The 24,716-nt window shown below is 37.7% G+C and overlaps 2 protein-coding genes across 5 annotated transcripts in view; both read right to left on the bottom strand.

Annotated features, from left to right (window-relative positions):
* stj (voltage-dependent calcium channel subunit straightjacket) overlaps positions 1 to 6,190 on the bottom strand; it is a 113,675-nt gene extending 107,485 nt beyond the window's left edge. For both annotated transcript variants that reach the window (XM_083132311.1, XM_083132321.1), the window contains exon 1: positions 6,069 to 6,190. In XM_083132311.1, coding sequence (XP_082988437.1) covers positions 6,069 to 6,175 — 107 coding nt within the window. In that variant the 5' untranslated portion in view covers positions 6,176 to 6,190. The remainder of the gene's footprint in view (positions 1 to 6,068) is intronic.
* A 4,723-nt stretch (positions 6,191 to 10,913) lies between these two features.
* Positions 10,914 to 24,716, bottom strand: part of LOC145996059 (voltage-dependent calcium channel subunit alpha-2/delta-3-like) — a 117,281-nt gene continuing 103,478 nt past the window's right edge. For all 3 annotated transcript variants that reach the window (XM_083132280.1, XM_083132289.1, XM_083132299.1), the window contains 4 exons: positions 20,205 to 20,322; positions 15,912 to 16,122; positions 13,290 to 13,488; positions 10,914 to 11,224 (listed from right to left, as the gene is read on the bottom strand). In XM_083132280.1, the coding sequence (XP_082988406.1) occupies positions 11,117 to 11,224; positions 13,290 to 13,488; positions 15,912 to 16,122; positions 20,205 to 20,322 (636 nt within the window). In that variant the 3' untranslated portion in view covers positions 10,914 to 11,116. The remainder of the gene's footprint in view (positions 11,225 to 13,289; positions 13,489 to 15,911; positions 16,123 to 20,204; positions 20,323 to 24,716) is intronic.

Here is a 24,716-nt window from a genome sequence, read left to right as displayed (position 1 = left end):
TTTCTATCACTTGCGGAGGTTTCATTATGGAATAATCATAAATAAATAATCACCACACTCGAGGTGACACCATTAGTACGTTTTGAAGTAGTTCTACGTCATTTGCATTAGCCTATACAGAAAACGATAAGCTTGAGAATTCATTTCCTAAAACTAATCTCTATCAAACATGGGGAAATTTTGACCTAGACGCTTTCGATTTGTGTCCAGCAGTGCTTTGCAACCAACAAGCCCCGGATTAGATTTCAAGTTTCGTTTTTAAGTGCCTCGTAAATCTTGTCCCGATTATTGTATTTGTGCTAAACTTTTTAACTTTCAGGAACGGGGTTGCTCGAACATTTGTATAATATTTAATATATATAATGATATCAATACTTTTTTATAATACTTAGTCATCCTTTTTTGGAAGGACATATGCCTCCGTGCCCCTCCCGCTAAATCGGCCAATGTAATGATTCATGATGGCGTAATTTCTCAAGCGGCCATATCACATGCCCCTTTTTTTACGCAACCATGATTACATGTGTTGTTGGGTTGCATAAAACAGGTTAATTTTCAGTTTTGAGAGAATGCGCCAAGCACGTACTTCAACGGGTCCCTCGCTACGAATGCACCTATAATTAACCCAGCTGATCATCCTGGAAGGATCAGTATTATTCCAGATATGAATTGTCACAGGCCCGTAGCCAGGAATCCTTAGTAGGGGGGCAAAGTCAATTATATATTGTGTTGCATTTGCAGATATAGCAGGGTACAGAGAAGCACTTGCCCCCCTCCTCCAAAAGTGATACGTAACAGGAAAGGGATGATATCTTGAAACTCCAACGAACAAAACAAGTTCGAGCAACATCAAATAACAATATTTCGATAATGACCTTTCGGACTACCAAAGAATACAAAGATAAAGTTTAACATAAATAGGCTAATCGGGACTTTATCTACTTTATATTTACAGGTCAATAATGTTAATAGACCATTAATATGTACCTTTGGGCTTCTCTGCAGAACTGATTAAGTCTGAAATCTTTTATAAATCGTGCTTCATAATGTGTCCCTCTAGTTTCCAGTATGCAAGATTTTTACGCACAAAGGAATCTAAGGAGAATCCAACACCACCATTGTGTTGTGTTACGCAAGAAAAATCGAATTAATTAAATGATAATGGTTACATATTATCAACACTTTGACGAATTGTGTAAAAATTTGTAATAATTTTTTGTAGGCATACTTGCTAAAACATGGGTCCCTTACTCCACCACGGATTCTATTTGCTTCAAACGGGAGACACTTGCATCACCACAGACAATGTTTGCCTGGTTACGTTAACCATTTTGCAAAATATTGTGTTGTTGAAATACATGTGTTTGACACCGACAAACAAATAAGAATCCCTTGATTGATCAATGACTTCTTGGATTACGATGTCATCATTAATATTTCATATCAAGTTTTATAGAGGGAAATGTTGTATCCTCTTTACATTATGAAAAAATACCTTCCTTAATGCCAGTGGTACGAAACCGAACGATGTAAGGGGCCTCCTTCGCATTTCCGAAAAAGCGAGGTTTCTGGGCCGCTTATCGCCACCACTTTTTGAGCAAAAGCGTACAAAGCCCAAATATCAGGTGTTTTTTTTTGTTTTATTTTTCTGATACTTATTTCTGCCAGTCACAGAATGGCTTAAGATATATGAACAAAATTAGGAGAATCAACTCCATAGCAGAAGAGTTGACATGATTATTTGTCAAAAAATTAGGTTATGCCTGAGGTACTTTAACAGACAACGTCTGCTACAAGAAAATAAATAGAATATAATTTGAGAGATTTTCAATCGTATTAATTTCACTGCAGCTTTTTCTACTTGTCATTTTCTTGAACCTATATTCATAGGGTGCCGCCTGATAACACCGACAACTTTCGCAGTGTGTACAGGACATCAAGGCAGGCAACTTTTCTTAATCACTACTTGCTCGTCTAATTCTTCTTTCGATATTACAAGCAATCGAAATATGGCATCTTATGACCTTAATGTATGCAATCCCATTGTAAGCTTCGCAGTTGCTTCTTGAGAGCAATATATAACATGCTATGGAAACGATATCATGCAAACAGTAAGGGTTAAAACTTAACTTTCCCTTTATAAAATGGATATCATGACACACACCTATGTTGCTTATCATATTTGATGCGTTTGCATAGAGAAATGATTCATAAGATTTGAAATTGATATTTACGTGTAACCCGTATCACACTACAAATTTTGTCGCTTTCTAACCGAAATAATAAATGTAAAAAACTATCACATTTTCATCGTGTTTGATAATAATTTGAGCCAGTAAGCTGGCCTACATCTTTCACTAGCCGACCTCCATGGTGGGATGGTTACATAACACACTACGAAACCAGGGGTTCCAGGTTCGAGCCTGGGCATGAGTGTTCTTTGTGAGCAGAGGCGAAACCACAAATGTTTATCTGGAGAGGGGGGTCAAGTACCAGGACAAACATGCCAATAATAATAATAATAGTAATATAGTGGTGGTAGTGGTAGTAATAATAGTAGCATTAAAAGGACGTTATTATCGCCGTAAATCATGCAAAAGGGGGTACAAGTCGGTGCTAAAGCATTTGTGTTTGAACAAATGATTAGAAATATTATCTAATCATGGAAAACAAGCACACAAACTGTATTTTTGAAAGACAGAATATGCATGACGAACATTATTCATTTTTGCACATATGACACGTTTAACTTTCATGTACAACATATTTTTTACACATATGCAACATGGAGCGACGTAAAATAAGAAAACACATATGTAACATGTTAACGCTAAATTGTGTACGTATTCAAAGTTTCTTTAATATATATATATATATTATTTATATACATTACATGATCAATTCATCCGCCAAATAAGATGAAGTCGTTGGTTTTGGCGGCACGATAAGTAGAAAACCGTTGTTTTTTGGCGGAACACTAGAAAAACCATTGGGAATAAATGGTAGTGGAAATATTAGTAATTAATCACCCCTCTTTTCCGAAGTGCACTTTGCAGAAGTTGTTCAGTGGCGTATGGCATATTTGGAAATGAGGTGGATGGTATCGCCCTCGGGTTGCTAAATCAGTTGATTGAAAAGATCAAAGATCAGTAGTAGTTTATGGCGGTGGATTTTTTGTAGGTCATGTGATATATTGTTGGAAAGGTTATGTTTTGGGGAATGTGAAAATGTAAAGTTTGCAATCTGGTAATTTATGTATTTTTTATATGTTTGATATAGTTGAAGCAACTCTAAATAACAGGAATGCGAAACTTACGTAGAAATAAGCTAACTGTACATGCGAATATGCATTATTAGTTGCTTTTTGACGACGTAACGCTGTTAGCTACTAGTGAAAGTTACTTTTTTACTGTAATTAGTTACATTTTGAAATAACTATAACTCTGTTACTTTTCAAGTAACTGGTAACGAAATTAATAGTTACTTTTGCAGTTGCTTTTCTTTCCTTTCCTATAGGTAGCCTACTTGCCTGTAAACTAGCATTACGATGGAGGGTATTTATAGTTGAAGCATCATATAAATTGCTTTATATGTGTTGTCTAGAACTCTAGATCAATAATTTGGCGTTTGTATGCGGCATGCATTTCCCTCTGATTTTCCTTTCGCCACGTCAAGCAAATGCCTAGAACGTACATTTAACGAAAGCCCCATGTGCTTCAAGTTTCTCCCCTTTACCTTATTCTTCTGCCCAATAAAAAACATTTATCACTTCCCAATATATTAACTGTTAAACAGTGCCCTGGTCAGTTTAAAACTCTAACAATGAAGATAAACTGGTCGCGTGGCCTTTTCCGCAGTCAAGGTTTCGTAATGGTTCGTTTGGGGGAGGTTTGCCAAGTTGTAAAACCCGTATCCAACATGATACGTGCTTTGCCTCGCATTTTTCTCCGGGTTTATTCCTAGAACAAAATGATCCTGCCTGTCAAAACGGGAAGAAAAAAGGCATACGTCGTTCTGCAGTGGTACGTGTTTGTTTTTGTATGTACGGGCATGTTAACGCGTTGGTTCTAATGAAAATAATTAGTCGTTTTTCCTTACGTTCAAGACCCTGAACAGTGGTCCAGATGCATGGAAAACCTGGTCAAAATGCATTTTTTGGTCTATGACATCAGAATGTAAATTTTTTAATACATTTTCTATCATTTTAGGGAAGGAACACAATATTGGACAGTATTTTGATATTTTAATGCCAATTGCACTCACAGTACAGTAAACCACGACTTATGCGTTGTTAAACATATTTACAATTTCCATCTCGATCGGTTTCAACATGAACCTATGGCTGGAGGGGAAGTTTAAGGAAGTCTAATACATCGTTTTGAAGTGTCTCTCTCAGACTGCTCTGTAGAGATGACTGGATTTAAGGAGTCGAAGGATTACATGCATCATATCCCCCCCCCCCCCCGAGAATTGGTGTTATGGATAATACTTCTTTATATGCTTGCTTCCGGCATCTTGAGCAGCCGAAATAATCGCTGGACCATGAACAAGTATCTTGTGAATGGAAGCTTGCATGTTGATAGTGCGAGAAGTGCAGCTCAATTTTCTGCTTGGTCCCCATCTCAAATTTCACCACGTCTAGGCCCAGTCCATAAGATAGTGCCTGTAGGATATAGACCTATAGGATAGTGCATATAACACTTTTCTGTGAGAGCCGTGGTTTCCTTTTTTAATTGAAGCTGATCGGCCAGTAAAATCTTGTCGTTGAAGCTCAAAGATTTTGTCAAATAGCAACTTTAACTAGAGCATTCCCTGACATTCGCTACGAGACTCGGCGGCAAGCGGCCCGGCATCAGCGCTTGTCTTTCCCGGTGAACGGGTCCGCGACAGTCGCTTATATCAAACCTCGTAAAGAAGTTTAGAGTAACAGGGTCAGTTCTGAATAAAAGTGGAAAGAAAAATGGGGAAATAAAGTATACAAAGACAATCCGCACACCATCCGTGAGTTAAAAGAGAGTATTGTACGAAAAATCGCGAGAATTACAGTAGACGAACTTGCACGTGTAAATGCCAATTTCCTTCGGAGATGCCAGGAATGTGTTGCAGCAGTGGGACATCATTTTCAACACCTTCTGTAGTCAAGGTTAGTACACAATATGAAAACTGTAATGTTAATAGTCGACTCTAGCGACTATAGCTGACCCGTTCACCGGGAAAGACAAGCGCTGATGCCGGGCAGCTTGCCACCGAGTCTCGTAGCGAATGTCAGGGAATGTTTCGTAACTCAACGAGAAGTATCGAAAAAGAAGAAATCTGTAGCTTTTATCACTAACTTGAGTTCCGGCATATTAACAATTTAATACTTGATTAAACCAGATGACAAAAGTATCTCCTTATAATTAAAGCTTGAAACTAAAAACTAAATATGCTGACCAAGGCAGTAATTTATTTTATTAAAAACATAAACTAAACGTTTAGTTTATGTTTTTAATAAAATAAATTACTGCCTTGGTCAGCATATTTAGTTTTTCATAATCATGGAAACAAGGCTTAATGGTGTTATACTTGAAACTAACAAAAAAATAAGTTTCAAACCGCAATTGGCATCCGATAAATGTTTATAAAGACACAAAACTAACTACGTGGAAAAGTCCTTTCTGCAACAAACTGACAACGATCACATCATATCCACACTTGAAGGGTTGCTAGCCAACTAAGGGCGTCACTTATTGTGTAACATCAGGTAGTTTTCAATAGAATGGACCTTTTACTCTAGAATTATAAGGGTACCGAACCTATTTTCGCAATTTCAAGTTTGAAATTTTGGCCAGGTTTTGCATTCACTTGGACCACTGTGCTCTGGTGCTAATTACTAATATACTCGCTGTTGGAACGCAGGTACTATGCTCGAATCCAACACACGTGCGTGTACAAGTGTTCGATCCGCATTGACACATTTACCTAGCTGCGATTCGGTCAGATCAGACGCAGTCTTTTCCAGCGTGCATTCCATGTTTGTATTATTTGCAACACTACGCGAATGCTTATGTCTAGAATTGTATACTCACTGCGAATGGAAGGCTGCATCCTGTGTCAATCCTTTGCAAGCGAAGAGCAGTAGCAACAGCGGAACGATCGCCATGACTCCATGCAGAAAAGCTCCACCCTCCCCCATTCCAAAATATTGATCCAGGTCTCTTCGCTTGGAGAGAGTCGGCCGAACCTTATCAAACGTCACGTTTTCAGCGGCAAAATAATCGCTGGCGTAGTGAATGGCTTTCTGGAACAGCTCTTGGTCTGGTTATGTAAGCTTTTTGGGCGAAACGCAGCAACGTGTTAATTAAGGGACACGTGAATAAGCTTTCTGCGCAGTTGTAGGTTTTCTTTCAAGGGCTCTCATATTGTGGTTGGTAGGAAAATTGTGTGTTTGCTGCCTTTTCCTGTTCAATCTTTCGGTATGCAAGCATTAGCAGGAAAAGTGGCACAGTGGCGACAGGAGCAAGTGAAATATTATACGTTTTATTATTGCTCAGACAGGACGGTCAAGTAGCAGTCGACCTCCGTGGCGGAGTGGTTAGCACTGCGCGCTTCTACACCAGGAATACCGGGTTCGAATTCCGTGTAAGATGACCGCCACGCGGGAGACCGGGTTCAATTCCCGGGGTTGGTGATCTAAGGTCGGAATTTTTTCGGCCTTTTCCCCGCATAAAGCGACTCTGGGGCTCACCCATCCTCAATTCAATGGATACCTGGGGGCAGCCCTGGGGAGTAAAGGCGGCTTGAGCGTAGTGTTGATCACATCAGCTCCAAAATGGCCGAGATCGAGAATCTGTGGGACCCTACCCCCCCCCCCATCCCCTGAATGGAACCTTATGGCATGGTGCTATATGCACGGTTAACTTTACCTTTTTTCTGCATGGATGTTGGTTTGTCCTGAATGAGAAAATATAGAACTGAGTAAAAACTGATATGACAAAACAAAAAAAAAGAGAATGGCGGTAAATTACCGCTTGGGTTTTATTTTATTTTTTAAAAAAAAGTCGGTAGGGAGTCTGACTGCCACGCGGAAGACCCGGTTTGATTCCCAGAGTGGGTGATTTCAGGTGGGAAATTTTCCGGCAATGTCCCTGCACGGAGCGGCTCTGGGGGTTCACTCAGCCTCTAATATATGGTGGAAAGGCGTCCGGTATATCACCTTCCTCCAGATCCCCACATATGCCTTCACGGCACATTTCAATGTGCGCAGGGGGTTGCTTTACCTTTTTAGCTTTCATACAGGCTTAGACACCACCTCCATGATGGATTGGTCAGCGATCGCTGGGAGAAAGCGATCCACGGGGGGAAAGCGGGCATGGCCCCGCTCGAGCTATGAAATATTTTAATGTAAACCTATAAAAACCTACGAAAAAATCGACCATTTTTCAGATTTTGCAAGAATTTCGATTTCTTCCTTGCATAAATAAATTGGTTGTTTGTCGGGAGAGGCGGGCTCCGGAAGTTTAGTCTGCATTATTTGGTAATACTTATTTTATAATCATTGATTACACCACTAAGCCTTGTTTCCATTATAACCAAAAACTCAAAAAAAGCTGACCAAGGCAGAATTTATTTTATTTTAAGAACATAAACTAAACGTTACGTTTCAACCTTCTAGCAAGGTCTTCTTCAGAATCTTGATGTGTACTTGGTACAGAGTTTGAAGAAGACCTTTCTAGGAGGTTGAAACGTAACGTTTAGTTTGGGTTTTTAAAATAAACTAAATTCTGCCTTGGTCAACTTTTTGAGATTTTGATAATCATTGATGCAAGGCTACCAGATGTCCCGATTTAGTTGTGACGATCCATTTTTTTTTAAAATCCCTTTCCCGACTTATTTCGAACTGCAGTCGTGATGCAGTTTTAATTTCCTCACACGCAGATATTTTGTTTGTTGAAAGATTTGATAATACGTATTATTTAACTTATAATTATATTATTTTCTAAAGTTAGGATTGATTATCCTGGTACTGGTGTACGAAAATTAAAGGAAATTTGAAAACATAGTTAATTTGTGGAATACAGTACTATTCGAATACTTCGAATTGAATGTAAACAATAAGCACCAAGCTGTACATCCTATGACAGCCTTAGTCTGTAAGCGACTGTGTTGCTGATTGTCTGATCAAGGGGGCGGTTTGTCGGTGAATTGAAATTTTTCACGTTACTTTAGACCATACCATTGCAACTGTCTCTACAATTGTATGTCTAGCTGAAATACTATCATAGCGTTGGTGGTCACATCTAATACTCCCCAGCAGCATTTCGAATCTTCTCTTTGACATTTTCGGATATGCCCCCCCCCCCTCCGCAAAGAAATTCCTGGGTAAGTGCCTGGGTCAACGTCACTCGTTTGCGAACCGGAGGTCCCAGTTTTGAACCTTGGTCAAGGCATGGATGATGTATCATTGTGTTTGTGCCCTTTCATGTGTTCACCACCCATCCTCATCGTAGCGATTAATTCTAGAAGTAGAGAAGTGGCGTAAAATAAATCAAAAATAGAAATACATCGAGATCGTTTTCTGAATGTTACTCAACCAGTGACACACCGTGAGTTTTTCTTTCCGTCTCTCGGATCAAAATATGCGGAGCCCTTAGTGTAAAACACATCAAGATTTTATATTTTTTTCGTATTTTGCGTCACTTTTTTTCTACTTGTGACCCAATCGCGACGATAAGAATGAATGATGGTTGCAGGAAGTCGATGAATGGGTACTCACAAAGGAACACCCAGAACAGGTCTCAAACCTGGAAACTTCGGTGGTGCTTCTGTGTCGCTAAGACTCCCTGAGAATACAAAGCCAGTGTCAACGTCAGTGGAGGTCAAGGGCGCCCGCAGAATTTTTACGCAGGGGCAGAGTCATAGAAACGTTTATTATTATTATTGTTGTTGTTATTATTATTATTAGTTACTAATACTACTACTACTTTACAAAACATGAAATTCAAATTGGATTGAAAATACTTTGGTGTTATATACAACGTCAGACTCGAGTCTACTATTTAGATAGAAACAGGATTCACCTTTTTTCCTTTCAATAAGCATCTAGCCTATTACTTTGTTCATGAACAAACAGTTCTTTTTCTTTTTGTACTCTTTCACAATGCACAGATATCAATCAGAGTCAGAGACCACTTAATCTACTGTCCTTAATTGAATCCCTAATCCATGTTTTTACATGCCAAAGGGTACTGTAAAATAATAATAATAATAATAATAATAATAGTTGCTGCAACGTACAGCCTGTAAGTCACAGAAAACAATATTTTTGTTATAAAATATCACTATTCGAAATAAATTTACTCTTTCCAGAAATCTCAGGAGGGTGAGTGCCCATCTCTGCCCCCCTTTCCTGCGGGCCCCCTTGAGGGAGGTAGCTGCTTCCCCCCCCCCCCACAATCACAAATAATGAGAAAACTTTTGAGATTAAATGAAACTTTTAATGAAGAGACAGAACATGAAACTTGTTTCCCAAGTATCAACTCACCTTCTCTGTCTCTCCATTTACTTTTTCTTGGAGATAAGGCAAATAACTTCTCGAAATTGTACATGATAATGCAGGAGTCACTCTCTAAAAAAACTCAAAGACCAAATCGGAGAATGTATATTTCCACTGACTAGAAGGTTACTCAGTTGACTACTAATGAGCTACTGAATCGAATTTAGCATATATTGTTTTGGGTCATATGTTGTCCATAGACAGCTTGGCAGGATACTTAAGTGGTAACCCGGGGACAATTGCTATGCCTCTGCGTTCTATGGTGATTATCCTGATACCACCTAAAATTCTTCCACCCCCTAAATTTTGCATATGTGATCATCACCCCCACCCAAGATGCTTAATACTAACAGTCAATTGTCAGTTAACACATGTAATGATAATCGCCCCCTTTTGACAACTAATACAAGGGCCCATGCTTACTGCGGATGTCTAAAATTAACAATAAACGCCAATGAACATATGAGTAAATAGCGATTGCATTGTTGTTCATCTAAATTTAAGTGATCGGTCCTCTACCCCAGTATTTCTTAACTGCCGGGCTGCAGTCCGGTACCGGGACCTGGCATCAATTATAGTGGGGCGAGAGATTCTCCTGTAGTTGCGACTTGCAGCACGAACTGGTCCTTCGTTCAGGTTACAACTGCAATAACAGAAAATACTTTCACGACAGTGGTGGTGATGGATCAAGCGATCTAACTGGGGAACAATTTGCTTCCCTTCTCCAAATTTGGAGGTTGGGTCTTTCTTGAGTTACAGCCGGAAGGGTAAAACAACTTGCAGCCCGAGATGAAAAATGCCTGGAAAGATGACCTTTTGTTTGGGTTTCCACTGCGATAACAGAAAATGCTTTCACAATAGTGGTGGTGATGGATCAAGCCAGGGTGCACGTTGCTTCTGACCTCCAGATGTTGAGGTTGATGGAGAGGCACCTCAATCAACTTAGTTTGCACAGCAATTTTCATTAACAAATATATTGAAGTGGAAATATTCTGATTGTTGGAATTCCCGGTGTCCAAAATGGAACATGCCAATGAAATCAGCACTTACAATATTTATTTAATGATATTGACCAAAGGAAATCAAAAGATTCCATTAGATCCAGTCCTTGTCAGCTAATACAAATTTTATATTTATTAATAAGCCTAGACATAATCGAGCTAATGCTCTCTATGGTTATGCTATAACTTATTTATTAATATTAACTTTCAAGGATACATATTAATTAACATATAACTAACTAACTCTCTAGCATTCTTAAACCCGAAGGTTTATAGCTGCAACAACACAAGCCTTCCATCTGTCCCTATCCTCCGCAAGATCAAACCGCCATTCATAACTTGAGGAAATTTGTGGATGCTAACAAACAGAACAACTCTTGTAATTATTTGATTTATTGGTACAACTTTAAACAATGTACAGGTACAATTTGTCTTTTTGAGCTGCTTACAGTGTGCTCATAACAACAATAAATTAAAAGGTATTATTCTTTTAAAACCCTTTTATGTTGATCTTTTATTTAACAACATACAAATAAAATATCTGAATACAATACAACAACATAACATGATGCAAAAATTGTTACTGATTGCTGTTGGTGACAAATAGCAGTATAGTGATAGCAATGGAAATTAAAATAGAAGGAACACCCAGTTGCTGACATCCACCACACAGAGTAATTTCTGCTTCCTAGAAAAACAAAAAACAAGTACATATCTAGTGGAGTTTAGGTATAAATAATGCAAGTAAAGTGGTGCTTTTTTGTAATTGTGATAATATTGCATCAACTTAAATTATACAAGTACAGTGGAACTCCGATTTTATGTTCTTGGATTTTATATTTTCCCACATTATACATTCAATCTTCATGGCCCAATTGAGCAAATTGTTGTAATAAAATTTTCCTTGGTTTTAGATTTTCCCGCTTTTTCAGCTTGGTCCCATGAAGAACGTAAAATTGAGGTTCCACTGTGCTTGTTTCTTTGATGTTACTATATTGTTGATTGATTGAATTGTTGTTTTAAGTCCACTTTATGCACAGAAAGGCTAATCGGTACTGAACCTACAGTTTAAAGTGGGATCTGTACAACTATGTGCTACACCGAGTATTGAACCCCTTTGATTACAAGGCAACAATGCTACCACTGTGCCATTGGGGAGGCCCGATGTTACTATTCTTGTGTTACTTTGGTATATTCAGAATTGGCCAATTTATTCACCAAGACAAATCCAATGTCTTAGAAGAATGGTGGTTTACTTCTATTAGAAAACCCATTAACTGAGTGGCTTGGCAAGTTATTGTGAACACACACATGTGTGAATGCTGAGGATGTAATATCTGCATATATGGTTTAGCTGAAATTTCACATCTATCTTCAAGGGTGAGTCAAACGAAAACCTTAATTCTTTTTCTCTCTTGTGGATTTTTGCATTTAGGAATGCCCAAGTTTGTAGTTTTTCAACTTAGACTCTTATTTGATCTAACCTTAGTTTCCAGCACTGAGTAAGTGTGTATATTCTGCTAGAAAAGGTAATTTTTGGAATTGACCGAGGCTCACTAGTTCGCAAAGTGAAACCAATGTCAAACTTTCTCCTCTGTTCTCAAATTCGTAGGAGCGATACACATGCAAAGTGATATTGAATTTCAATCACAGAAGAATTCTTGTGACAAGATGTTGAATAAATTTTGCAATTATTAATTGAGTTTAATTTAATATAATTTTTACCGTAGATCACACAATATCCGTACGTCTTGAAAATCACCTTTTCTCACACAAAAATAATGAAATCAGACATTAAATGAGTTTCATTCGTTTAAGGCGTGTCTACTAATGGGGCCAGATTCAGCATCATCTAAATCTTCAATCTAAATAATTCATCAGAAGGAAGGTGTTCATCATCCTATTTTGTTTGTAGTTAGCAGTTCTTCCATTTTTACTTCTGTAAGGTTGTTTAGATAATGAAACTTAGTGGTTATCAAGGTGCAATAGTAGTGATAACTTGCACCACTTCAATTTTTATTTTTTGTCTAGATGTCACTCAAGGAGAGGAGCCAGTGTAAAATTCATTCCATTCAGTTCCTAAGAGGAACTGCCTGCAAAGTTTGAATATTCTAACTTTTTTTTTTAATGGATTGATTATGCACAATGTGGAATCCATAAATTTAAGGATTCGGCCTGGCAAACACACATTTCACATCAGCAGTGAAAGGGTTAAGCTTCCAAAATGTACGAAACTACTGATCTTCGAGGATGCAAATATGAAGTTCCATCTTTAATCTGCAGCTCACTTAATCAGAGTTGCAGCCTGGAAGGCATTTTGTAAATATAAGCTTATCTTCTTCCTCCATGGTGCAACAACCCTTTGAGAGCCAAGATTTGCTAAGCAGCTTTCTGTTGGTTGATGCTGCTGTTTTCTGGTTTTTGAGACTTGAAGTAGCAGCTGATACCTGTGTACAGTTTTTTCCTCTAATTTGTCAGACTTTTGAGGTTTTCATTTTGACTTACCCTCATATGTTTTCTGACAAAGTAATGTGTAATATGTTACTTTTTGGATAAACTGACAATAACTCTAATATGTTACTTTTAGAAAGAAAGTATAAGTAACCTGTAACATTTTACTTATATTGAGTAAATTTTGTCATCTTTGAGTTAGTTCTCTTAACTTTAAATAGAAAACATTATTTAGCATAATTGATATTTGTCACTTTTTGTTTTAATCAAATAATTTATTATCTACAAAAATCACTACTTACATCTGGATGGCTTGTTAGGCATGTAGCATGTCTTTTGCGAGGAAGATCGTTGTTTATCTTATAACATGCCAAAGTAGTGAAATTGTCATACTTGATTTCTTTTGGTTCAACGCTGACCTCTTCCCCTGGATCTGTGCACAAATTCTCCACAACAAGAAGCAACAGATTGCTGTGTGGTATCTTCTGAACAATGAAAGGCCTAACGATAAAAAAAGCTAGATTATGATATAAGGAATTAAGAGTATTTTTACATCTGAAATAAGTTTTGTTGAATAGATTTGTGATTACTACAGTGTACTATAATATTACACATAACTATGACTAATGTTTTACAATAACGCTTAACTACTATGCACGTTGATAATCACTTAACTACTAAAGAGGGATCTGTCGGACTGCTGTTTGTATTTTGAACTGTGAACTAGCTGTTTTGCTATTTTCAATTTCTGACACATTTCACGTGACTTGACATGGTTATAGAAGAATATTGTGCAGTTTTTCAGTTATTGCTTAGTTAGAGAAACAAATGTAATTTATGCAAAGAGGAAGAAAATCAGTCAAAAATTACAACAATGGCTCCTTTATTTTTTTGAAATACCAAATTCTTAACATTTCTACATATTTATGTTGTCAGAGGAGAGGTTGTTCAACGTAATATTATTATAGGAGGAAAGATCATCCCACTGTTGAGAAACTGTGCATTTCGTTGAAAGATTTGGGACATTTTCAAGGTGGGAAAACATCTTTAAGGACAGTCATAAAATCTCTGGGATTCTCATACAAAAAAATTAATGGACGCAAAATAAAGTAAAGTATGGAGGCATATGGGGATGTGGAGGTTGGGCTCCACACATTCTCGACCTAGGCCATATTATGGAGGTGATGCGGTAATGTGGTTCACCAACCGCCTTTACCCCAGGTTTGCCCCAGGTACTCACTTGGGCCGAGTCGACCCCGGAGCCGCTCGGGCTATTTGATTCATTGATTGATTGATTTTTTATTTAAGTCCACTTTATGCACAGGAAGGCTAATCGGGACTGGTCCTACAGTTTAAAGTGGGATCCGAACCACTGTGCCATGTGCCTCCACCGACTATCGAACCCGGGACCCCTTGATTACAAGGCGACGATGTTACCACTACACCATCGGGGAGGCCTGCTAGGGATATTTAAAAAAGTTCCACAAACCACCATGGGTCTCCCGTGTGAAAGTCAGACGCCCCACCAACTGGACTTTGTGCAATTCAGTTGCGGTATAATTGAAAGATGGGCAGACTTTAACGGTGACTTCGGAAAGAAATTATTATTGTCAGACTGGATTGAAAAGGTAACCTGTACACAATGCTCATTTCGTTAATTCGTTCATATTGTAAGGGAAATGGAAATGAAGAGAGAAAACAATAACAATAACATATTTCATCATTGTTATCCCGTTTTCCTCGAAAAATAATAACACATTTCATCATTGTTGTTCCTTTTCATAACACGTTTTCCTCGACACAGCGTCAGACGACTGCCCTGCCCTGGCTGCCGTACTGTACCATACCGCATGATATGGCAAAACCGTGACGAGTGTTCCTTCAGCTCTCAATACCAAATTAAATTTGTGGCAGGTATAACAAGAGAAATAAGTAGTTAACATCACAAAATGAAGAATGTATTCTAATCCCCGGAATTTTTAAATAATGTCTGTCCCAACATTTTCTTTCCACAGCAAAGTCCCTCGTACATCATACTAAACTCCAATGGAGCATAAACAGAGCTGAATTAAAGATTCATATTCATTGACAGTGGTAATGTTTGAGACTGCAATGTCAAAAAATTTCCAAGGAATGAATGATTGATAATATTACTTTCGCTATTTTTTTTTAACCGGCCTCCGTAGCAGAGTGGTTATCAGAGAATGCTATGACACCAGGAGTGCTGGGTTCGAATCCCACCTGGGCATGGGTATTCTTTGTGAGTGTCTCTTCATCAATTTCATCATATAATCAATCAGTCATTGCAATTAGCCACAAGTGACAGAAATACGAAGAAAATGAACCAAATCAATCAATCGATCTTTTGTTTTACATTTATTAAATATACAGGGTGTTTCATAATTTATCCAGGATTTTGGAAGTCTGTTGCTCAGAGGGGATGCTTCAGGACTCGACATGCATCAATTCTGTTATCTTACTTGTATATGGTCCACAGTCTAAGTGATGACCCTGGCCTACCTGTTTGCTGTCATCTGTTGAGTTGCCAAGGCAAGACATATTGAACATTTGTACGATGGGTAAAAACCTCGATATTTACTCTTTTCACTGACGTGCTCCCATCCATGTGGGTGAGTTGGCCTCTGAGCAACTGACTTCCGAAATCCTGGAGGATATTATGAAACACTCTATATTTTTTCATTTTTCCTCCATTCATCTTTTCAGCAAATACATAACTCCTCAATGTATGATGTTCTGTGCTCCATATCATTAACAGTGGCTAATGGAACAGCTAACAACTAAGAAATAAAACATTTAAATGCATGAGGATAATTCTTATGTGATAATTTCCTCAGACCAGGTCAATTGAAAAGTATATAACATTCAAAATTAATAATAATAATAATAATAATAATAATACTTACACAGAACAATTTGGTGATATTGACTCGGCGACACTGAGATTCAATGATGCCGGATTAAGGGAAAACAAATTAATTCTTTTGTCACAATGTTCTGGTTCCGTCATATTCACAGCTTCCTCTTCAGGATCTATGATCTCTTCTCCTTCTTCACCTTCCTCTTCATCAGTCTCTTCACTACCACCTGACATTTCATCTTCCAGATCATAGTACACTGAAGAAAAACAATTTGATTATTTGTTATGGTGAGACGGGGAAGAGAAGAGTTAAGGGTGGTGAAGGGTTTCACATATCTATGAAGCATAACTGAAGCAAACAGAAAAGCACAGTTGCGAATTGAATTCTATCAAAGTATAAGGAGATTGATTGATATGGAATGTGAAATGCACCTAAGCAGTGGAACCATGATTTTACATTTTTCTGGGGACCAAGACAAGAAAACATAAAATTTTGTAACATGTTGCTGCATTTGTACTGTCACAGTAGACAAAATATACTGTTATCTACTGTGTTCTCAGAAATCTAATGTAACTCAATGGTTTTCTACTGAACATCTTTAGTAGGTCTAATGTATAGTTGTCCTCCTCCATGGCCATGCGTTCTAAGGCACCTTGCTTTGGACGGCGGCTGCAGGACGGCATGGGTTCAATCCTGGGTTCAGTCTCCGGGAATTTTTGGCCTATGTATAGGGCTGGTGGCAACCCACCATCGTGAGGAAATTGGAGAGCTTCGAATGAGTAAGTGTAATTCAGTCGGGAGACCTACTATAATGGCTGGGGATACGTCAGGCTGACCACCCGGCTATTCCAGTACTGGTTGAAGATCTCCACACTTAGAGGTGACGAAGGAAAGCGTGGGAGGGAGACCAGCAGTCAGTAGGTAAGCCAAGGCCCTTCATGGGCTGTTACGCACAGGATTATTATTTAATGTATAGCTACATGTACAGTAAGGGAACTACAAGCAGTGGCAGTGAATAGGGGGGGGGGGCAGAGGGAACAGTTTACCCCACTTTTTGCCACTTTTGCCCCTGCACTATGCTAAATCTTATCTACCAAGGGAAATATACTGTCTTTGCCTCCTAGTTTTGCACCTTCCCCCCAACCCCAGTTTTGGGACCAAATTGCCACCACTGATTACAAGTGAAACATTCTCTTTAGTATCATATTTAATATGGTATGGAATATGTTTATTGTAACATGATGGCTGTAAATATAGCTTTCTATTCCTCCTGATTAACATTTTTTTTGTATGTAATTGAAAATCTGAACACAATAGATGTTTCAAAACACCTACTGATCTACTGAAAACGATAGAATTTCAACAAGGTTAGGAGCATGGAAATTGAATGTATAGGGTGATTCATAATTCCATCCAGTTTCAAATATTTATAGTACAAGAACTATAACACATACAGCAAGAAGGTGCATATCAGTGCACAAAGAATCTCTCCAAATTTGCACTCGTAATAGGCACCATCATGTAATTGTAGATTTAGCCACTAGGTGGCAGTATAATGCAGTTAACGCAAACATGGCATGCACTGGTAAACATAAAGCGCTTCGCATCTTAGAATTCGCTAACTATGAGTTGGTTGTGATGGTACAATGGAGATTCTGTACAAAATATCGAACAGAAGTACCTACAGACAAGCAAGTTCAAGGAGACTGACTGTGCCTGTGCAATGCAATATGAACAGGCAGGGTGGGACTGTTGACTGAGATGGTGATGTTGGGACGTGTGTGGCAGGAACTTGATTTCAGGATTGATGTCATAACCAAACTTCGAGAGATTCTTTATGTACTGATATGCACCTTTTTTTCTATATGTGTTATAGTTTTTGTACTATAAATGTTTGAAACCCTGCAGGGAATTATGAATCACACAGTGTAATGCAGGAAAATGTAAAATCTTGGAATGTAAAACTGGTGTTTCACTGCAATTATGCATGGAGCAGAGACCTTTACAATAAAGAGGGAAACAGAAGTAAGATGCTGGCAGTGAACATGAGATTCATAATATAGGAGGGAAGACCAGATGAGGTAGTATAAGGAATGAGGAGATTTGACAGCTAGTGGGAATGGTGAAGCTGCAGAACAGTAACGATAAGGTGAGGTGGTTTGGGCATATGCAGAGGTGACCAGAAAGATTGCCAATGAGATCATACTAAGCACAGTGAGCTGGAATAAGGCCAAAGGAAGAACAGATTGTGGATAGAAATATAAGGTGGGGAGAGGGTGACAAGAGGAGGGCAGGATTGGAACTTTGTGAAAAGAGGAAGTGTTGGAAAAATAGACTTCTACGCTGTCCCAACCAGAGACTGGAAGCAGTGAGGGATGGTGATGATGACTAATGAATAGTTATATGGAAACACTGCATACACACATAAATGTTGAATATGGTATGTGACTGTTGTATGGAGAATTTCATATCCCTGTTGTTTTGTATCAGGGTGTCTCGAAAATAACAAATCAAAAATTCTTGACTTTTTCTTGACCTTTCATTCCTTTTTCTTGACCCTTTTCCCCCTTTTCTTAACATGTATTTAATCACCCCCTGCTTAGGTATAATTGGAAATTAAGAACATTTATATTTTTATTCAGAAGAACCCCTACCACAAGGCCGGTTAAGATGAAAACTGAAGAGTACTTTAAAAAGAGATTTGGACTTGCTTTAATTATTAATGCATGTAAAAATTAATGCTTCAGACTTCATCCTGGATGGGGAATGGCAGCATTATTTTATTTAATATTTTTACATTACATAACTTTACACATGCGATAATGTAATTTTTAAGGAACAAAGTGAATAAATCTTAACTACAATTCAATACAATTTTAGATTTCCAAATGTTCAATTTTATCAAATCCCAGTACAGGTATATAACAATGTAAGTTCACTATACTGTGAAAATAATAGTAAAAATTCTTGACCACAAGCATAATTTCTTGACTTTTCTTTACTTTCTTGACCTACCTGTTGATTTCTTGACTTTTTCTTGACATTCTTGACTGGTAGGTACCCTGTGTATCCATTTTATGTCATCAATTGCTTGTTACTGTGCACCTTTCTTTAATATACTTTTGTGATGCAACATTCTTGTTAAAATTCTGTGTTCATACAAGTCGTTTTTATCTCCCTAAGTCTGCATGATGCCCAGGTTTACACAACTCTACCAATTTAATAAATGAAAATTCTCATGTGTGTAGATACTATTGAATTTTGCTTACTTCATAATAATAATAATAATAATAAATATATTGAAAAATTTAGAATATTCTGTCATGTTATATCAATGGTGCTCTTTGCAATATTTACTTATATCTCTATAAATGTAATAAACATTATTAAGCATCAATGAAAATATGAATAAATCCTGGATAGAACAAACTGTGCAGAAAAAACTAATAAGTGTATTTATTTATTTATTGCAATCAATAGATCAGAATACTGTATTGGCCCTAATATAAGCTGCACCCTAAAATTTGAAGGAGTGAAAAGAAAAAAAAAAGATGATACCCGAATATATGCTGAAGGAAGAAAAGAAAATCGGTCTCCTAAAAGATCTTCTCGTTGAAAGTGCATTTTTCAGTTTTGGCTCAGCACCAAACCAACCTCGCACATTAGATTCGTCAAGTCCATATTTCCTTCCGGCCTCTCTGTTGCTTGTGGCTTTAGCGTAACAAACAACTGCAAGTTTGAAACTTGCATCGTAACTACCCCTTATTCCCAGGCTTGATGATGCTTTCTTCTCCACATGATTGTTCATATTGGCGACAAACCTGTAGATCCACTTCAGTAGAAATGAATACCTGTATAAGCTTAGAGAAGAACGAACACAATCTTAATAAAATCAAAGAGTACGTTATCAAGAATGCCGACAGTTTTTACAATGCTCAGTTAGAAACAACAATTCTATTGTTCCAGTTAGAAACAAGGATGCTATTGTTGGATAACATTATGGTATCTACAATGCCACTAGTTTCTACAATGCTATTGTTGCATTATCATTATTTCAAATGGGAAATCAGCACATTTTTAACAGCATATTGTTTGACAAAATGTCATAACTTTTTTAAGGTCGCAAATATAAGACGCATCCTAATTTTTCACAATCGAAATCTGAATAAAATGTGTGGCTTACATTTCGGGCCAATACGGTATACATGTATATAACTTGCTTTGTCTGTTGTGATATACTTTTTTGTTCTTGTTTTGCCACTCTTCTGAGTGAAATAACAAATTGAACTGAAATGGTCAATGTGACCAACTTAATACATGAACTAAGATAGAACATACCTTCTTCAGTTGCTTTAACCCAGTCAGTGTACCAAAGTTGATGAAGATTAATTTGTGCAAATGTCCAGACCACTTGCCCAAATATCCACTCGATTAGTAATTGTAAGTGGTAGAACGGCTGTAAAAGATAATATAGATATTTAAAGGTATTAGATAATGCTTAACAGAAATAACAGAAGTTGATTAAATATTCATGTATATGAAATAATTCTTGAACCTTTCCTGGCTGCGAATGATAAGAGATTTGAAGTGACTTGAATTCCTGAAGAAGAGAGTGGTGTTAGCTCTCGAAAGTTCGGAAGCCTATCTGGAAATCACCTGGTTGATATCCCGATAGAACCTCTTCATTCATTTATTTGTTTGTGTTTGTTTTAAATACAGGGTGTCTGAGCTAAAAGTATCCCAAAATACACATATATATCTCAGCAGATGTAAGGTTTATTGGAATTTTGTTTTTATTTGACAAGGTAACACCAAGTTTTTATGAAGGTTAATGAAGTTCAATGTGGCTACCTTTCATAGCTCTACAAACATCAAAAAGATGATAAAGCTCTCACCAAGTATTTTCCAGCATCTAAGGCATTAAAAGAGCAACTGCTTCAAAGATACACTTATTCAAATTGTATTTCAAGAGTCAAATAAAAACCTTAAAAGTCTAATAAAAATTGTAGGACAGGCTGTAAACAGGTCAAATTTACGTGAGGTATCAACTGTGATTTACAAAATGACCTCAAGGCTGCAACACTAATCAAGTGAGCTTCAAAATGCCATTTTTGTTATTTTAAAGATGGCGCCTCCTATACACACTTGCACCACTGAAGAGGAGTGGTTTCCTGTCCTCTGTCAGCCTAAAACTTACAGAAATTTTTCTCCAAATGAAAATTCAATATCTCTGTGCATGCTTACTACACCAGCAAGTTTAAGTTCGACAATGACCTCAGTTCGCAGGCAGATTGGTGGAAAGGCCTTCGCAGTGGCTCATAAGTGACTGCACATGGACCCCAAAGACTTATTCTTCTTAAGGTATACAGGCACTAGCTCAAAGTTGAAAATTTATGTACATCAGCAATAGGTCTGTGCTAGATGCAGCAAACTTGTGCAACCCTACATACAGAAATATACTAGATAAGAAACAAAAACAAATTAAGGATTTTATTTGACTCTTCCTTGTACAAATCTAGAACTTTTCTGTGGTACACACATTTTCTAATGAAACCTCATGCAAACCCCCAATTGTACTAACCAAAGCATGCAATGAAGCTTTCTCTGTGGCGTCAACATCTCATCTGAGTCAATATTGTTTATCCACATGCATGGATACTGGTGACATGCCTGCACCAGTGACCCCGAAAGTACGGCAAGCATAATTCCTATCATCTGAGCTATAGATTGAGAACATATAGCCAGTGATTCTCACATTTTAATTCATTATCTTTGACAGTTTTAGTCTGGACACTTGTTTCATTGAAAGGTGAAACAAAACATAAATAGGTTAGGTTGAATTATCAGTGTGTTACTCAACTTTAATAAGAGGAAATAATACCAGTGTAATTTACCTACATGAACATCTAGTCTAATGTGAAATATAACAAGTCTGAGCAGCACTAGCGTAAACAGATTTTTTTTCAGAGTGGGAATTGCAAAAATCGATATTACAAAGCTGTGTTCTAGGGGGAGGGACAGGATACACTATAAAATATTGCATAATTAATATTTTTAACCTTTGTTTTAAAAGCTGTTCAAAGATGAAACTGATAATCGGGGGTCATTTTTAAAGGGTGTTTGAATTTACCACTTTGGTTTTTTCCTGATATATTTACTGCTTTCATTTGAAAATTTTATTTATCTCAAAATTCCGGGAAGGACTGTAGCCCCACCTGCTCCGCTTCTGTGTAACCCAGTGCTGAGCAGAACAAGGCAAATACTTTGTCAAGAAACGTTCTTCATTCTGATAGCAAGCAACACGTACCTATGCCAATCATTAAAATTAGAAGTAATAAAAATAAGTGTGGTTTTGTTTTTTCCTCTGTTCCCTGTCAAATGACTCACCATTTTTATCTGTTCTTTTTATTGTATCCATTAAGTTTGAAATTGTACAGGGAGGTTATTTCAGTCGTTTCTTTCTTTCTTTCCTTCTTCCCCCCCCCCTCTCTCTCTCTCTCTCTCTTTCTCTTTTTACCGCCAGAGCGTCAGCCGTTCGATGGCCCCTTCATGCAACAGGTCCCGGCAAATTGCGTTACAGGAAGTCCGTAACAGAAACTGCTTGTTTTGTAATGTTTCCACTTTTCACAATTACAGTTACAATTACAATTGAAATAAGCATGTACCTTGTCGCAAGGATGCTGGAAAAGGTGTCCTCCCAAATACAAATATTTCTGGCACCTTATTTCTGACATCTAATCTTAGATTAGACATCGCTACTTTATCCTCAGTTGTTGCGAAAGCACCGGCAGCTTATCAGGGGAGTTGTCAGCTGCGAGAGAGAACTTCATACTGCAACCGTAGGGACATGTCCCTACGCATAGGGACTTTTCACTATATTTCGCCCACGTAGGGACAGATTTTGCCAAATGAGGGAAAACGTAGGGACTTTTTTCAATCTTGGAAAATAACATTTTATTGTGCAAAGGTGCAAAGCTTACTCACCAGTCAGTTGCACTTTCTTCGTTCTCAGTTTGGAATGAATGGATACTTTAGCGAGGAGGAGAAAAAATAACTCACTAACAAATCTCCATCAGAATTTTGGAACATATTATCGGTTACCAAGAACTTTCAAGGCAGGTTCTTTTTTGAAAACATTTCCACTCTCGCGAAAATAATGCTAACATTGCCACATTCTAATGTGGAAACGGAAAGAATACTTTCAATGTTAAGTGATTAAGTGATACAAAAACAAAAAAGAGAAATAAAATGGGCCCAGAATTGTTCAAGACTGCAGGAAATACAGCATCACCAACCAACATCTATCTCTTCACAGCAGCAGTATGTATGACTTCAAACGACTCAACACTATTCATTAGGGGTGTGCAGGATCCCAAAAAGCCAGGACTGGGATCGGGAAAAATATTTCCCGTTCCAATCCCGACTTCGGGAAATGACTTCCCGACTTTTCGCAATCCTGAGCAGTCAGGAAATACCGAATGGTCACTTTAAAAAGTCGTTAATTCTCGATATTTTCTGCATTGTAAGTTTCTGTAACTTATCGGAAATTGTAAGTTTTTATTCTAGAAATGCAAAAACAATCAACTTAAAGTGAAAATGACGTGTAGAATTTGAGATTTCCAGAGCTTCCGGAAATTTCGAACATTTCCCATCTCGAAAATTTTCCATCCCAAATGTCGGGATTTAAAAAAATTCCTGTTCCGACCCAAAAAATTCTGTTCTTATACTCACGAACTAATTAGTCGTGATGATTTATCTCAAGTTAACATGTTGGGGTGAGGTGAAAAAATTGTACATTAACGTGTAGAAGTTGTAAAATTGCTTTTCAATTCTCGCAATGATTCTCCGTATACAAGTATGGTAGCCATATTTGTTGATATGAACAATTGACGTTCACAATTAGTTACGCTGTCTACAGCCACACTGTTGATTTCATACTTGGAGAGCATGTATTGTGTAAGAATGGCGGAAGAGAACAGTAAAAAAGTGGTTAATGTTGTACAAATTGTTAGGTGGAGTGTGCAGGAGGATGGCCGTGGGCTAATTAATAAACGTATGGAATTCGGTATATTGCCCAAAGAAGGTGCTTACATGTGACAGTGACAATCACGATGTAGAAGAACATGTGGAGTGTGGACTGATTTCTTTACAGGTAAGTTTGGCAACAGAGCATCAATCGTAAAATTGCAGGATACGAAAATGGCATCTTCGATGATGAATGTTTGCCGTTAAAGTGCTACGAAAATAAGATTTTTTATCGGTTCGTAATCACAATTAGCGTAAAACCATTCACAGATAGCCCCACTGACCATTCTCGGTAAGGTTAAGTTAGGTTAGGCAAGGAAAACATAGTTAAAATTTGGGGTCATAGTAATATCAGGAATGTATATTTCATTTTTTAAGTATTGGAAACACAAAATCTTCTGGTAAATAATGAGCCCTAGTGTAATTCAACCTCGAATTGCATCAATAATTCACGTAAATAACGTTGGTTTTGATGAGGCAGCACTGAGTGCAGGTGTGGCACGTGGGACCACTCAATTTCACTTATTTTGCAATTTCTACACGTGACCCCCAAATTTTAACTTCAATTTCCTCATTAGGAGGCCCCAATTAGTGAGTATTGCAAAATATTACAAAAATCGGTGAGGGGTCCTGTATTGTAAATTCGCTCCTTCATTAATTGTGGAAGCACTGAGCAGAAAGATTTGGTAAGTAAATTTGTATATTTTATCTTCTGTTTTGCACGCTCATGAGGTGGTGTTTTTTTTACTCGCTGTACTTGGCATAGGAACATTTTGACTACGTCTGTAGAGACATTGCCAAAAAATGGTTAGCAACACTGTCGGC

This window comes from Lepisma saccharinum, chromosome 1 (genome assembly GCF_977018435.1).
Source record: "Lepisma saccharinum chromosome 1, izLepSacc3.1, whole genome shotgun sequence".
Taxonomy (NCBI): Eukaryota; Metazoa; Arthropoda; class Insecta; order Zygentoma; family Lepismatidae; genus Lepisma; species Lepisma saccharinum.
This window is presented reverse-complemented; position numbering and strand designations above follow the sequence as displayed.